Genomic DNA, 13,563 nt, shown 5'->3' on the forward strand with positions numbered 1-13,563 from the left:
AAGAGATTGCTCATATGACTTTTGGGTATCTTGGGTCCAGTTCTGCAATATGGTTCTGCTTTGGTCAAGCCGCCTCAAAAATCATCCTGGGCTATTGGGAGGATGGGGGAGGTGTCTCTGCACATGGCTAATTTTCCAGGTAGCCTTTCTGGGATTTTTTCGTTTTTGTTTTTCTTTTGGGAGGGTGTACATTTTCCAGCCTTTCTTCCAACAGACTCTTGAGAAGTGTTACAGTTTTGATAAATATCTCCCCTACACTGTTGTGTTTTAGAGAGAGGTTCTTATACAGCTCAGACTGGCTTCCAGCCTTCTGTATAGCCAAGGATAGCCTTCAACTTCTCACTCTCCTTTGAAGTGTGGGTGTTACAAGTATGTGCCACTATGCCAGTGGTTCTCAACCTTCCTAATGCTGTGACCCTTTAATACAGTTCCTCATGGTGTTGTGACTCCTGACTAGAAAATTAGTTTTGTTGCTACTTCGTAACTGTAATTTTGCTACTGTTAACAGCATAATGTAAATATCTGTGTCCCGGTGACCTCAGGTGACCCCTGCGAAAGGGGTCATGACCCACAGGTTGAGAACTACTGTACGGTTTATTCCTACTTCGCTCAGTTTTTTCTCCCCAGAAAGCAACTGTATAAACAAAGGATAATTTCTAGGTCAGGGCAATGTGGGAGGAAAATCAAGTCGTATTCCATATATTCTATATTAGACAAACTTAATAACTATAGTTAGTGACCCAGAATATTTGTGGCTGAAAAAAAAAAAGGCAATGGAATGGGAGGATGGAAAAGATGAACAGGGCTGTGTATTTTCAGTGTCTTTTTAAAGGCTTTTGCGTAGGTTCTCGGTACCCATGCCTAATAACCCTGACAGAATCGCATCGTTTTTCCACCAATTTCCCTTCCACTTAAGATGCAGCCTCCAGTCCACTGGTGGGAAACAGATACGGTTGCTAGGCAACCTCTTCCTGGAGGTTGAGAGACCAGGAGTGGGGGTGGGTGTTGGAGGAAACAGGGTAGAATGTTGCCTGGAATCCAGAGCAGCATGGCTGGGACAGTTACAAAATCGGCATGCGTCACGCGTACTTTGTTCTCCATGCAACTGTCTGACTATGAATGGAGGAATATGAGGACAGGGACGCGGCCCTGCAGTCTTCTTACTATGATATCACAGTGAATACTTCATTTACTAATTTATTAATAGTTCAAGTGGAAGAATCAGGGTGCGGAGGGGTCTGGGAAAAGGCCCTTCTATCTGCAAGGGAAGGAGGGGGATAGCAGACATGGCCAGTTTTAATTGGGGACCAAAAATATAATTGCTTTTTATTTTTCTCTTTCCCTTAAAGATTGTTGGGCTTTTTTTGGACTTTGTACTCTTTCCCCACAGACCCATTCAGAGGAGGAATTGTTGTCTTTCATTAGAATACAAGAGAAAACAATGTTTATGCCATCCGTCTACTTCCCCTCCACCATCACCATCACCTGTGCCTTCCCAGCCCAGACCTCTCCCATCTCTGGAGGGGAGAGTGAGTACCATGGCCTTGAGGTGAGCAGCATCGATGTTCCCGTATCTGTCCACCTCCACAGGCTGGATCTTCATGCCCGCCATGTAGGCACTTGCTGGATTCGTTCCATGGGCTGACTTGGGAATGAGACAAACCTTGAGAACACAAGGAAGAGAGAAAGAAACAAAAATCATCAGGGTGTTTCAAGTTAGAGGGAGTCTCCTAACATGCCTAAGACACAAATTAGGCGCCATGTGTTTTCACTAAAGCTGGCCACTGGTGCCTTGAAATCTGCTGTCATCGGTGCTGTTATTGCAAAACAGTGTCCCCAAGAGAAGTTTCCATTTGAATCCCCAAACACTTTCCTAAAGATGTCAGAATGCCTTCCCCTATCTAGACCACTAAAGACAGCCTGTGCCTTTTCTAATCTTCTCTGAGATGTAATGTATGGAAAGCATCTCTAAGAATCAAGATCAGAAGTTGAACTCTAGGACTCCAATGCCGCATCACAGCTTCAGTGGTGCTCTTGGCTGAACCAGGACAGACAGACAGATGACAATGACAGACATATCCCAGGGTCTCCCTAGGTCAACACAACTGTGCCAGCACTTACTGGGTGCTTACTCTGCTGTGAATGATTTGTGTTAGGATCAGAAACTCTGGATGGAAGATGATCAACACCTGTCCTATGCTCACATGACTCATTCATTATGACAGTAGCACACAGAGAAATAAAGCCTATGATCCACCGTACAGTAGGTAACTACAAAATGGGACATGGCATCAGTGGATGAAATGACAGTGTCTCAAGACTACAGATGACACTAAACCAAAAGACCTGGTGGATTTTGGTCTTGGTTTTCAGTGCTGGGATGAACATGTTTTGCAACTGCTCTACCACTGAACCTCATCCCTAGTCCCTTGACTGGATGTTTTTCCTGGAGCAGGAGGAGTAGGTAGAGCATTGAACCTAGAGTCTTATGCATGCCAGGCAAGCCAAGCACTCTACCACTGAACTGCAGCCCCACAAAGGATTTTGATGGGGGGTGGGTAGATGGTAGGTACAGGGCTGCAAGCCTGGGTTCCTATCTCCCTTCCTCTACATCATGATGTGAGTTACAGGAAACTCGCAGTTTGCAGATCTCAGGGAGAACCATAACAAAACAGGACAGGGCAGGAGTTCCCCAGTAGAACTCAAGTGGAGAAGTCAGCCTACTTTGAAAATCACAGAATCAGTGTGGGCAACTCCTCTGGAGAGGGGTTATAAAAATTGACTTCAGAAGGAAAAATGTAGCTTCCAGCTGATTCCTCCAAGACAGTGGTCAACTTAAGAAAAACGTGTGCAAACACACACACCAACCCCTATACAGACACACAGATATACTCAAATTCACAAACATACACTCAAGTACACAAATGCACTTACACAAAATGAGAAGAGGGCTGGATAAATGGCTCAGCAGTTAAGAGGATGTACAGCTCTTGAAGGCAGCCTGAGTTCCAATCCCCTTCCTAGCTCCAAGGATCAGATAGGTCAACTCTGTAGGCACCTGCATGCACACACACACACACACACACACACACACACACACACACACACACACACACACACACACACACACTCCCCATCAGAACTTTAAGCAAAGGGCAAATGGAATTAGTTTCCACTCTCCTGCTAACTGACTAAACTCCTTTTAAATTTCTGTAAGTCATATACTGTGTAAGCCGAATTTTCCTCAATCCTTTTCTTTGTTCAAACACTTCTTTTATGTGGTTAAACTTTTTTTTCCCTTCATTTATCAGGACCAAGGCTGGAGGCATTATTATTTCTCACAAGTTATTTTTATTCTACATCCGAGGATGAAAGTAATACCTTAGGACAGAATATTGATAAAGAATGGGAAAGAAAGATGTTAAAAATGAATATAAAATATTTCTAGTGGGCCAAAATTAAGAATTCATACAAAGGGCTTGCCGAAACAAAAATAAGAGCTGAAAATGTCAACTGTCCTGTGTTTAGGCAAGTAACATTCTCCCAAGTTTTTCATGCCCAAGGCCTGGGAACACCGGGGTTAGCTTCTATGGCAGAAGAGACTGAAAGACCTGGAGATGAGAGGATTATTCTGAATTTGGATTTTCAGCTGTTCCTAAGGGTACTCACAGGTGTCATCTGAGGGAGCTGGCTCTAGAGGGAGGGGCTGTGACGGACAAGCAAGAAGAGGCCATGAGCCCAGGAGGAAAGGTCCTCCCTTGCTTGGCCTAAGGAAAGCACTCTGCCAACACCATGAAGACAATTCCCGATTCTGGCCTCCAGCTGTAGGACAGTCTCCCCAAATGCTGCCACAAGACACTGAGTTTACAACCATTTGCTGGAGCAGCCATGGAAAACTAATCCTACCCTGGAACAATGGAGAGAGATACGCTTGTGTTCTGTGGAGTCTACCGAGACCTTAAGTTACTTTCCTTCACTTTAAAATCACAGGGTTATGCTGGACACAGAAGTATTAGGTAACCCAGGTTTGATGTTTTCTCCAAGCCTTAGACTCTAAGGTACGCTTATATCTTTTAGGGGGATGCTTGTCCTAACTTCCAGGAAGCCTAGTATAGACCATATATTTCATCCCCAAAGAACTGCTGAATGCATAACAAGTTAAAACTTCTGTGTTTTACCAGGTGATGGTGGCACATGCCTTTAACCCCAGCACTTGGGAGGCAGAGGCAGAGGCAGGCGGATCTTGGTGAGTTCGAGGCAGCCTAGTCTACAGAGCAAGTTCCAGGACAGCCAGGGCTATTACACAGAGAAACCCTGTCTCAAAAAACAAAAATAACCCTTTTCTACAAAAACCTTAGTCTCTGATCAAAACACTTGAGTTGAGGTTTGACCAGCAAAGTGAGAGATTAGCTGTAAAGTGCTTTGTGCCTGGCACAAGGTGACTGTTAAATATGTTTACTAAGTAATTTATTTTTCCCAAATTAAACTATGAATCATGAGCTTGGGCAATCTATTTCAGGAGCCTCCTAGACTTGACCAAAGAACAAATGTGGAATAACTTCCAAAAGCAGCTTGAAGGCAGAGAACCATCGGGAAGCTGGGCAGTTTTATAGCACATAACATCTCCAAATCCTTTTCAAGAGACAAGGATACGTCAACTGAGCTCCATTAGGGCCTATTGTGTGAGAGCAGCTGCCTTAGACATCACTAATGTGGAAAATCTTCTCTGGTTATTTGAAAAATAAGTCATTGTTTTCTTCTCTAAAAGGGGGCTTAAATTAAAACTGTTTGTCTAAGAAGGATGCCAACGTTTCCAGACTGTTGAGTTCCATTGTGTTTCTGAGCTCAGCAGCTGAGGGGGCTTCCCTACCTTTCTCCTCTTACTGTCCAGTGTGCAAAATGGTGCCAGGGAAGATCACATCCAGGGCACAGGGGGTACAGAAGGAGGACTGGGATGCTCAGACATGGAGTGAAAGCCACAGACAACCAATCACCGAAGATGGAGGTCTACCCAATTCAGAAGATCCCTCATTTGGAGTTTCTGGCATGGTCCCCAACTCCTATATCAAAGCAACTATTTCCAAGTGTCAGAACACAGAAATAGGTAAATATTGAGGTTTGGAAAGTACCAGAGAGTGGAAAGAATCTGAATTCTGGCTGGCCCTTTATCACTGCTTCGTCATGGGTCTTCCACAGACACTGTCAGTGTGGGTTTGGTGCAATGGTTCTTAACCTATGGGTCAAGACCCCCTTGGCAAACCTCCATCTCTGAAATAGTTATATTATGATTCACAAACAGTTGCAAAATTAGAGTTATGAAGTAGTCACGAAACAACTTTATGGTTGTGGGTCAGCACAACATGAGGAACTGTTAAAGGATCTCAGCATTAGGAAGGTTGAGAACCACTGGTTTGATGGTTTCTGTCAAGCAACAGCTCTGTAGTGTGGATGGTCTCACAGTAAGACTTTTGAGACCCAAACATACAACAGTGAAAGAGTCAATGACAAGGAGTTCCAAGGCTGATGGGTATTTGGGAACCATGAAGGAACTGGGAGTGGGTTATCTGGTATTCTGTCACTGGATATCTCAGCTCCATAGTTCCCTTTCTAATTCTCTGAGGCTCTGAGGTCTAAGAACATTCCTAGGTCCCACTTTTTCCTCATAGTTAAGAGATGAACATCTCAAGAAAACTGAGTGAACAAATCCAAATTCGAATATCTGTCTACTGTATCATCAGATCTCAGGCCACCACACTGTCCCCCTGTGCATGCCCAGGGTCCAGGAACTTCTGAATTCATAAATGGATTATTTCAACAACTGTTAAAAATCAGTTCAATGACAAGTATGATAGAACACACTTGTGAACCCACTGCTTAGAGAAAACACTTAAAAGTGCAAGGCCAGCCTCAACTATGTTCTGAGCCCCTACCTCAACTCACAGGCAAACCAATCAAAATATCAAAACAAGGCCAGCCTCAACTCACAGGCAAACCAATCAAAATATTAAAACAAAGCCAGCCTCAACTAGGTTCTGAGACCCTACCTCAACTCACATGCAAACCAATCAAAATATCAAAACAAGGCCAGCCTCAACTAGGTTCTAAGACCCTACCTCAACTCACATGCAAACCAATCAAAATATCAAAATAAGCTGGGCATGGGCTCAGAGAGATACTCTCAGCACCTGGAGGTGGAGGCAGGTGGTCGAGGGAGGAGTTCAAGGCATTCTCAGCGGGACAGAATATGAGGCCAGCCTGGGCTATGTGTCTGTGATAATGATAGTAAACAAACAAACAAAACAAAAGTTGTTGATGATGTAGCTCAGGTGTACAGTATTGCCCCAGTGTGGGAAAGGCCTGAGTTCAAACCAGCACCACAGGAAAAAAAGAAAAAATTCTATTCCCAATGGTAAGACACAGGGAGACAATGTTCCTTCTCCATTTTTTTCCAAGGAGGAAGTGAAAGTTTCAAAATTCTTCATTGCAAAATCCAGACTAGCCAGAAAATTCTTTCAACTTCAATAAACTCAGGAAGGACCTGAGCTTGGACTACCAACTCACTGATATTATCTACTTAGGCAATTTGGAGTTTTGGGCATGGTCCCCAACTCCTATATCAAAGCAACTATTTCCAGGTGTCAGAACACAGAAATAGGTAAATATTGAGGTTTGGAAAGTACCAGAGAGTGGAAAGAATCTTAGGTAAGAACCTTCTGGAACTGTCCTGAAATAGTCGGGGCCTTTGTCCTGCTTCTAACACCTACCCCACAGCTGAGTAGAAACACTAGCACAGAGCTGGCCTCCAAAATGGAGGGACCAGGAACAAAGGCCTCCTTTGGCCATAACTAGAGGCTTTGGTTAGACCACAACACACCTTTCTGGGAACCTGGTGGTGCCTGGTAGCACCAGCTTGTCCCCAGGAAATCTTGAGAGGAGTCATTTCTACACACTCGATCCCATGCCCTAAGCAATCAGTGTAGCAGAAATGCATCTGCTCCCCATCATGGTTGTTTAGAGCTGAGAACAGTCTCATGGGGAACATATTCATCCAATGGGTATCTTTTGAGGATACATATGACCAGACCATGCTAGGCTCAAAACTGCTACGGTCTTTGGCCCAGGGCTAGGGCTGAGCCAAGGAGGTGGGCAGCCCTGGAAATGATCCTGCTGCCCGCCTCCCTCTGCTCCCTAGAGCACACTCCCATGGCCAGCTGGCTGATTCCATATGCTGGTTTTGCACAAAAGCCGTTTATGTCTGGATATGTTCCGACACAGTGATTACATGGGATGTTTTGGAGTCAAGGATCATGATGGTCCGTTCACAGAAATGTGTTTCTTGATATTAGCTTCCCTGTTCACTTCCAAGAAGACTAGAAAGGCAGACACCACAGAACAAAAGGGACCCTCTGATCTGAGCCAGTGACCACCCACAGGGAGCAAAGCGCCACCTGCCCATGCTCACCGTTCTGTGCCTCTCTCCTTTCTGGTCTAAGTATGCTCTGATAGTGGCCAGTCCAGCATACTCCCCTTGGGCTCCACTGCAAAGACAAGAAGAGTCAGGATTGTGATCTCACTTGTTCGTTCAGTATTTACCAGATACCAACTACACGCTAAGCAGTCACGGTTCTAGGGTTCAATCAGTATTTACCAGAAATGAACCATGCATTAAGCAGTCACGGTTCTAGGGTTCAATCAGTATTTACCAGATGCTAACCATGTTAAGCAGGCACAGTCCTAGGGTTCATTCAGGATTTACCAGACACTAGCCATGCATTATGCACTCATGGTCCTAGTTCATCTAGGATCTTTACAGGAACAAAAGTAGCAGCTTGGCACTAACCAAAGGGGGGGCCTTGCTTATCAGCTCAGGACCATCAGACAGACCTGGTTTCATTAAGGGAATTTGACTGGTAAAATATAAGGAAATATAAGGAACCCATTACCCAGCTTTAATAAGAGAGAAATTTTGAAATTATAAGAAAATATAAGGATTAGTTTATGATGAATCTCATTTTAAAATACATGCTTAATTAAACCCTTTTATGCTGAACTAAGCAATTATAAAACAAAGTTCAGGCTCATGTTTCATCAGATTAAACCAGTACATATATTTCAAAGGAAAGATATTTTAAAATTATAACTGCAACAAAATGATCACACCTAGAATAATAAAACTCTTTCTAATATTAACGGATACTGAGTCAGACAAAGGTCACACTATCTCCACAGCAACTTTCTGCTGTTGCCATGGCATCATCCCTGAATCTGCATAGCTACTAGAAACTCAAACATTATCTTGTAGGCACCACTTGAAGAGGATTCTTAATGACTAATGTTCCCGTGAGCAATGCTGAGTCAATGGCAAATGGATCGATGTCCTGGAACACCATGAAGCAAGGCGTGGGAAGTGTGCAGTAAGTCTCTCTGTCTCCTTCACAATGCTCTGTCCTCCACTCTGCACTCCCTAAAATATATTCCACCGCACCCTCATTTTATAGCCAAAGCTGAGCTTAGAGTATCACCCATGGGCTAACAGTGACTGATGGACAGTTTAGAATGGTGTTGGCTCATGTCAAGGAGACACAGGTTTCCTTTGCAAACTAACTGCTCTTTGAGCAGGTAGTGTCCCGAGGACTAAAAGTCACAAGAGCAAACTCTGGGATGGGGGCATGGATTGGGGTAGAGTGCTTGCCTGTCAAGTTCGAGGCCCTGTGTTCAATCACCTGTGTGCGTGGGGGGGGGGGGGTGTATGCAGGGAAGCCAGACAGTGACTGGCTAAACTGGGGCTTTAGTTAAATGCAACAAAACAAAAACAAAAACAAACAAACAAAAACATGTCTGCCAAGAGCCAAGACACCTAGCAGTTGTCCCCCAACACTGAATCAGCTTTACCCTTCCCTGCTTTTTCCACAGACAAAGGCTACTCATTGGCTTTATTGACTTCTGAAACCAAAGTACTAGCACACTTAACACCTTTTATTATTGTTGTTGTTATTTGTTTGTTTCTTGTTTTTTTTTGTTTTTGTTTTTTTAAAGATTTATTCGTTTATTACGTATACAGTGTTCTGTCTGCACATATCCCCACAGGCCAGAAGAGGGCACCAGATCTCATTACAGATGGTTGTGAGCCACCATGTGGTTGCTGGGAATTGAACTCAGGACCTTTGGAAGAGCAAACAGTGCTCTTAACCTCTGAGCCATCTCTCCAGCCCTGTTTCTTGTTTTTCATAACAGGGATTCTCTGTGTAGCTACAAGCTTTAATTCTAGGCAATTTCCTGGGAACCTGTGTATGGACCTGAACAGAGCCCATCCACCTGGCCATTATTTAACTAAAGATTGCTTCAAATTTGGCTTTAAGCTGTAGTAGTGATCTTATTATTGATCGGTGGGTTTAACACTTTCCCCTGTAGAAAAGGACTTTTAAAAATGTATAGTGACCCTCGTATCCTGGAGGTAATCAACAGCTGTCTAATTGGATCATAAGCCTGCCCAACAGGAAGGAAATCATGCCTGATAGTAGAAACGTAGGTAACTACACAGGGCTAGTAATGGCATGGCTCTTGGAACACCTACAACCGCCATGTGACTAAACCAGCACAGTTCCTAACTACATTCAAAACACTCATCCTTACACCTCAGATACGTGTAGCTTCTGCTTCTCATCAAAGCAGCTTCTCTTTATGGCAGATGGAGACCACTGGAGAAAACTACAACTTGTCAACCTGCAGAGAACAAGAGATCACAGGTGCCCAGCCCCAGGGAACACATCTACAACCTGAAGCTGGGGAACACCGAGGAAGATGGGCAGAAAGACTTGATGAGGGGCAAGAAAACTTGTGTCTCCTAGGAATGACGGGGAAGCCACACCCTCAATACCTCAACAATATGGCCACCTAAACACGAGATGAACAAAGACAACACCAATAGGCACGCTAACACGGAAGGGGAAATTTCTCATGGGACTCCTCTCCTAGATAGAGAACTACAAGCAACTAGTCTTCCCTAGGGAAAAGCTCCCTCATTAGTTATTTAACAGAAAGTAGTCAGTCTGGAAGTCATATACACACCAACCACGCTAAACAGACTCAACAGATTGCGCGTGCGTGCGTGCGTGCGTGCGTGTGTGTGTGTGTGTGTGTGTAAAACAAAGAAAAAAGAGGACAAGAATTTGAAAGGGGTCAAGATGGGGTGAAAGGAGTTGGAAGGAGGGAAAGTGGAGGGGACGATGTAGATATATTAAGAAAACAAAATTTTCTAAACTGTATTTTATATTTACCCCAGCTTTTTCTCATATCATCCACTCATCTTGTTTTGTGGCAGAGTTCAACCAAGGCATAGATGAGAAAGGAATGAAGAGAATGGGAGATGGTGGGAGGGGCCAATCAGTTAAAGAGGAGCTTGCCACCAAGCCTGGTGACCTGAATTTGAGCCCCAGGCCCACATGGTGGGAAGAAAAAGAGAATCGACTCATGTGGATTGTTCTCCAACCACATGAATGCTGTGGTACATGTGTCTACACACATAAACTTTCTCATACACAAATCAATAAATAAGTATATATATATTTTTAGAATGACATTGTTTGGACCTAAGAGACAGTAATCCAATAGGAGAGCACTATGTGAAAGGATGGAAATGCTGAACGGTTTTTCCGTTAGATGTTCTTAATATCAGCTGTCTCGTCTAAATATTGCAAGTATGTTTGAATGCCATGTGAAGCTTAACTACAGAGGAATCATTAAACAAAGTTATGAGTGCCACCTTTTGGTGAAAAAGTATTATGAAAAATGCTCATCTGTATAAACCAGGCAGAGGCAATCAGAAAAGTATCTCATGTGGAAGGGAACTTCAAAACATAGATTTAACATCTATTGGAAATGAAGAGCTGAGGGCCTGAAGCTACAAGGGAGGCTGCAGGAGGCAATGCTTAGGGGTGGCAAGCCTCAGACCCACTCGTGTGAGTGAGCAGTGGCTTGAACTGCCTCTGCGGCCACTGGGGGGGGGGGGGGCGCTGGGGGGGGGGGGGGGAGTGGCCATGCATTTCACTGTTCAGTGCAAAGTGAAGGGAAACCAGTGGACAACTTCATCTAAAACCAGTACACATTCTTCCAAGAATCCCTAAGAAAGTTCAATATGCTAGATGAAACCAGAATAACTGAATCAAGAACCAAAGAGCTGGCAAGAGGCTGGAGTTGAGGAGACCCCACTGTTTTCTGGCTAACTAAAGCCTCCGTATCCAGGTGCCTAGATGCTGCTGTCTGTACAAGTACATACAGAGTCAATGTGTGAGAAAAAACTCAAATAAAAAATAAATTGTATACAGAGACAGGGAAGCAGTTCATAACAGCTAAAATGGCTTTTCCTAAGAGTGGAACAAAAACTTAAGACTATATAAAGCTCGATGATTTTTATTTTTTATTAGAGCCCCCTTGCCAGGAATCCTGGGTGAAAAGCCTGAGATTTAGAAGTAGCTGCCACATACCAGCTTAGTTTTATCTAGGTTTGGTACATTTCGTCCTTCCTTGTGTCTAAAGAAGAACATGATGTTTAATTCATGGACACTATGGAAATTTTCTCAAATGAAAGCTGCTTTGGAATATTGGAGAAAGGTGACACTCTAGCCAGTATTTTTATGAAAAATATTTCTACATATTTTCCACACACACACACTACAAACAGCAACACAAGAACTCAGGAGCGGAGAACACACTAAGCCTCACCTCTCCCCCAGATCTCCCCCTGGCTCTCATGTTGCCCTAGGCTGGCTTTGAACTCCTGCTCCTCCTCCTCTTTCCATCTCCCAATGCTGGGACCACAGGAGAGTACCACCACGTCCAACTCAGGATGTTGCATTTTTATAAGTCAAAAAGTATTAGGAGTTAGCAAGTACTGTAGTGGCAGATGGCTGACATAGAATACATGAGGCCCTCAGTCAGACCTAACACCAAAAATGACAATAAGACAGGCATGGGCCCGGTGGTGTTGGCACATGCCTTTAATCCCAGCACTCAGAGGCAGAGCCAGGTGGATCTCCGTGAGTTCAAGCCCAGCCTGGCTACCACGTGAGTTCCAAGGAAAGGCACAAAGCCACATAGAGAAACCCTGTCTCGAAAAACAAAAACAGAAACAAACAAACAAACAAACAAAAAAGACAGGCATGGCCAACACCTTTAATCCCAACACTCAGGAAGGCAGAGGCAGAAAGATCTTTATGAGTCTGAGGCCAGCTTGATCTACATATTGAGTCTCCAGGCCAGCCAGAACTACATAGTGAGATCTTTTCCCAATTAAAGAGTTTAAAATATTTCCTGGACTGTAACAGTTAAAAAAGCTGAACCTGGCTTGGTGGCTCAGGCCTAAAATTTCAGCATTGGGGAGATTGGAGTTAAGAGAATTGCTATGAATTTGAGGCCAGCAAGACCTTGTCTAGACTTAAAAACAACAAGAAAAAAAAATCCAAAGCAAAGCAAAAAACACCCCCACAAAAAACAGTAACAGATCCTGAAGAATCTGCCTCCTATCTGAAATGTAGGAGCCCTGGGATGCCTACCTACGTCCTCATGGTTGCTCAATAGGCCCTTGAACTCACGGAACCATCCTTCCCAACCCATTTGCACTCTTTTTTTCAAAAGCAACTGTCTTGGTTAGGGTTACTATGGCTGTCGATGAAACACCCCGACCAAAACAAATTGAGGAGGAAAGGATTTGTTTGGGCTTACACTTCCATGCCACTGTTCATCACTGGAGGAAATCAGGACAGGAACTCAAATGGGGCAGGAACCTGGAGGCAGGAGCTGATGCAGAGGCCATGGAGGGGTGCTGCTTACTGGTTGCTCCTCCGGCTTGCTCCTGCTTTCTATAGAAGCCAGGACCATCAAACCCAGAGGTGGCCCCCACCCAGAATGAGCTGAGACTTCCCCATCAATCACTAAAATGCCTTACCAGCTGGTCTATAGCTTGATCTTATGGAGGCATTTTCTCAGCAGAGGCTCCCCACTCTGTTGATGACTATGCCTTAGGTCAAGTCAACATAAAAGTAGCCAGCACAGCAGCTTCCTCAGCTTTAGAAGTCAAACACACTAACAATAATTTCAGCTTATTTCCCCTTGTGTCCCTGAGAGACATGCTTCTTGTTTCTGTTTGCCTTAAACATTGTATCAGAAGTTGGAACCAAAGGTTTCTAGAATGTGCTTTTGAGTGTGTACTATTGAGTGATTTTTAAGAATGGCAAAAAGAGTTCTGGGATCAAGTTGAAGCAAGCCATGCTGGGCTCAATGGAAAATGGAAAGGCAATTAAATATTATTAGACTTTTCTCAACCAGGCTATAAATGTCCCCTGGGTTTATACTTTAAGGAAATAAATGGAAAAGCAGGGATTAAACAAACAAACAGGATTTAAAAAACAAACAAACAAACAAAAAAAACAGCACTTTGTAGCCTTGGTTGGCCTGTAATTCACTATGTAGAGCCATGTTGGCCTTGAACTCACAGAGCTCCAGCTACCTCTGCCTCTTGAATACTATGGTTACAGGTGTGTGCCACCATGCCCAGCAAGGATAAAC

General features: G+C 44.0%; 1 protein-coding gene across 1 annotated transcript in view; it reads right to left on the reverse strand.

Annotated features, from left to right (window-relative positions):
• The window catches only part of Gldc (glycine decarboxylase), a 93,152-nt gene that overhangs the window by 20,060 nt on the left and 59,529 nt on the right, over positions 1 to 13,563 (reverse strand). Inside the window, exons 16-17 of the mRNA XM_036209422.1 lie at positions 7,463 to 7,538; positions 1,538 to 1,663 (exon numbers count right to left, since the gene is read on the reverse strand). Coding sequence (XP_036065315.1) covers positions 1,538 to 1,663; positions 7,463 to 7,538 — 202 coding nt within the window. The remainder of the gene's footprint in view (positions 1 to 1,537; positions 1,664 to 7,462; positions 7,539 to 13,563) is intronic.

This window comes from Onychomys torridus, chromosome 1 (genome assembly GCF_903995425.1).
Source record: "Onychomys torridus chromosome 1, mOncTor1.1, whole genome shotgun sequence".
Taxonomy (NCBI): domain Eukaryota; kingdom Metazoa; phylum Chordata; class Mammalia; order Rodentia; family Cricetidae; genus Onychomys; species Onychomys torridus.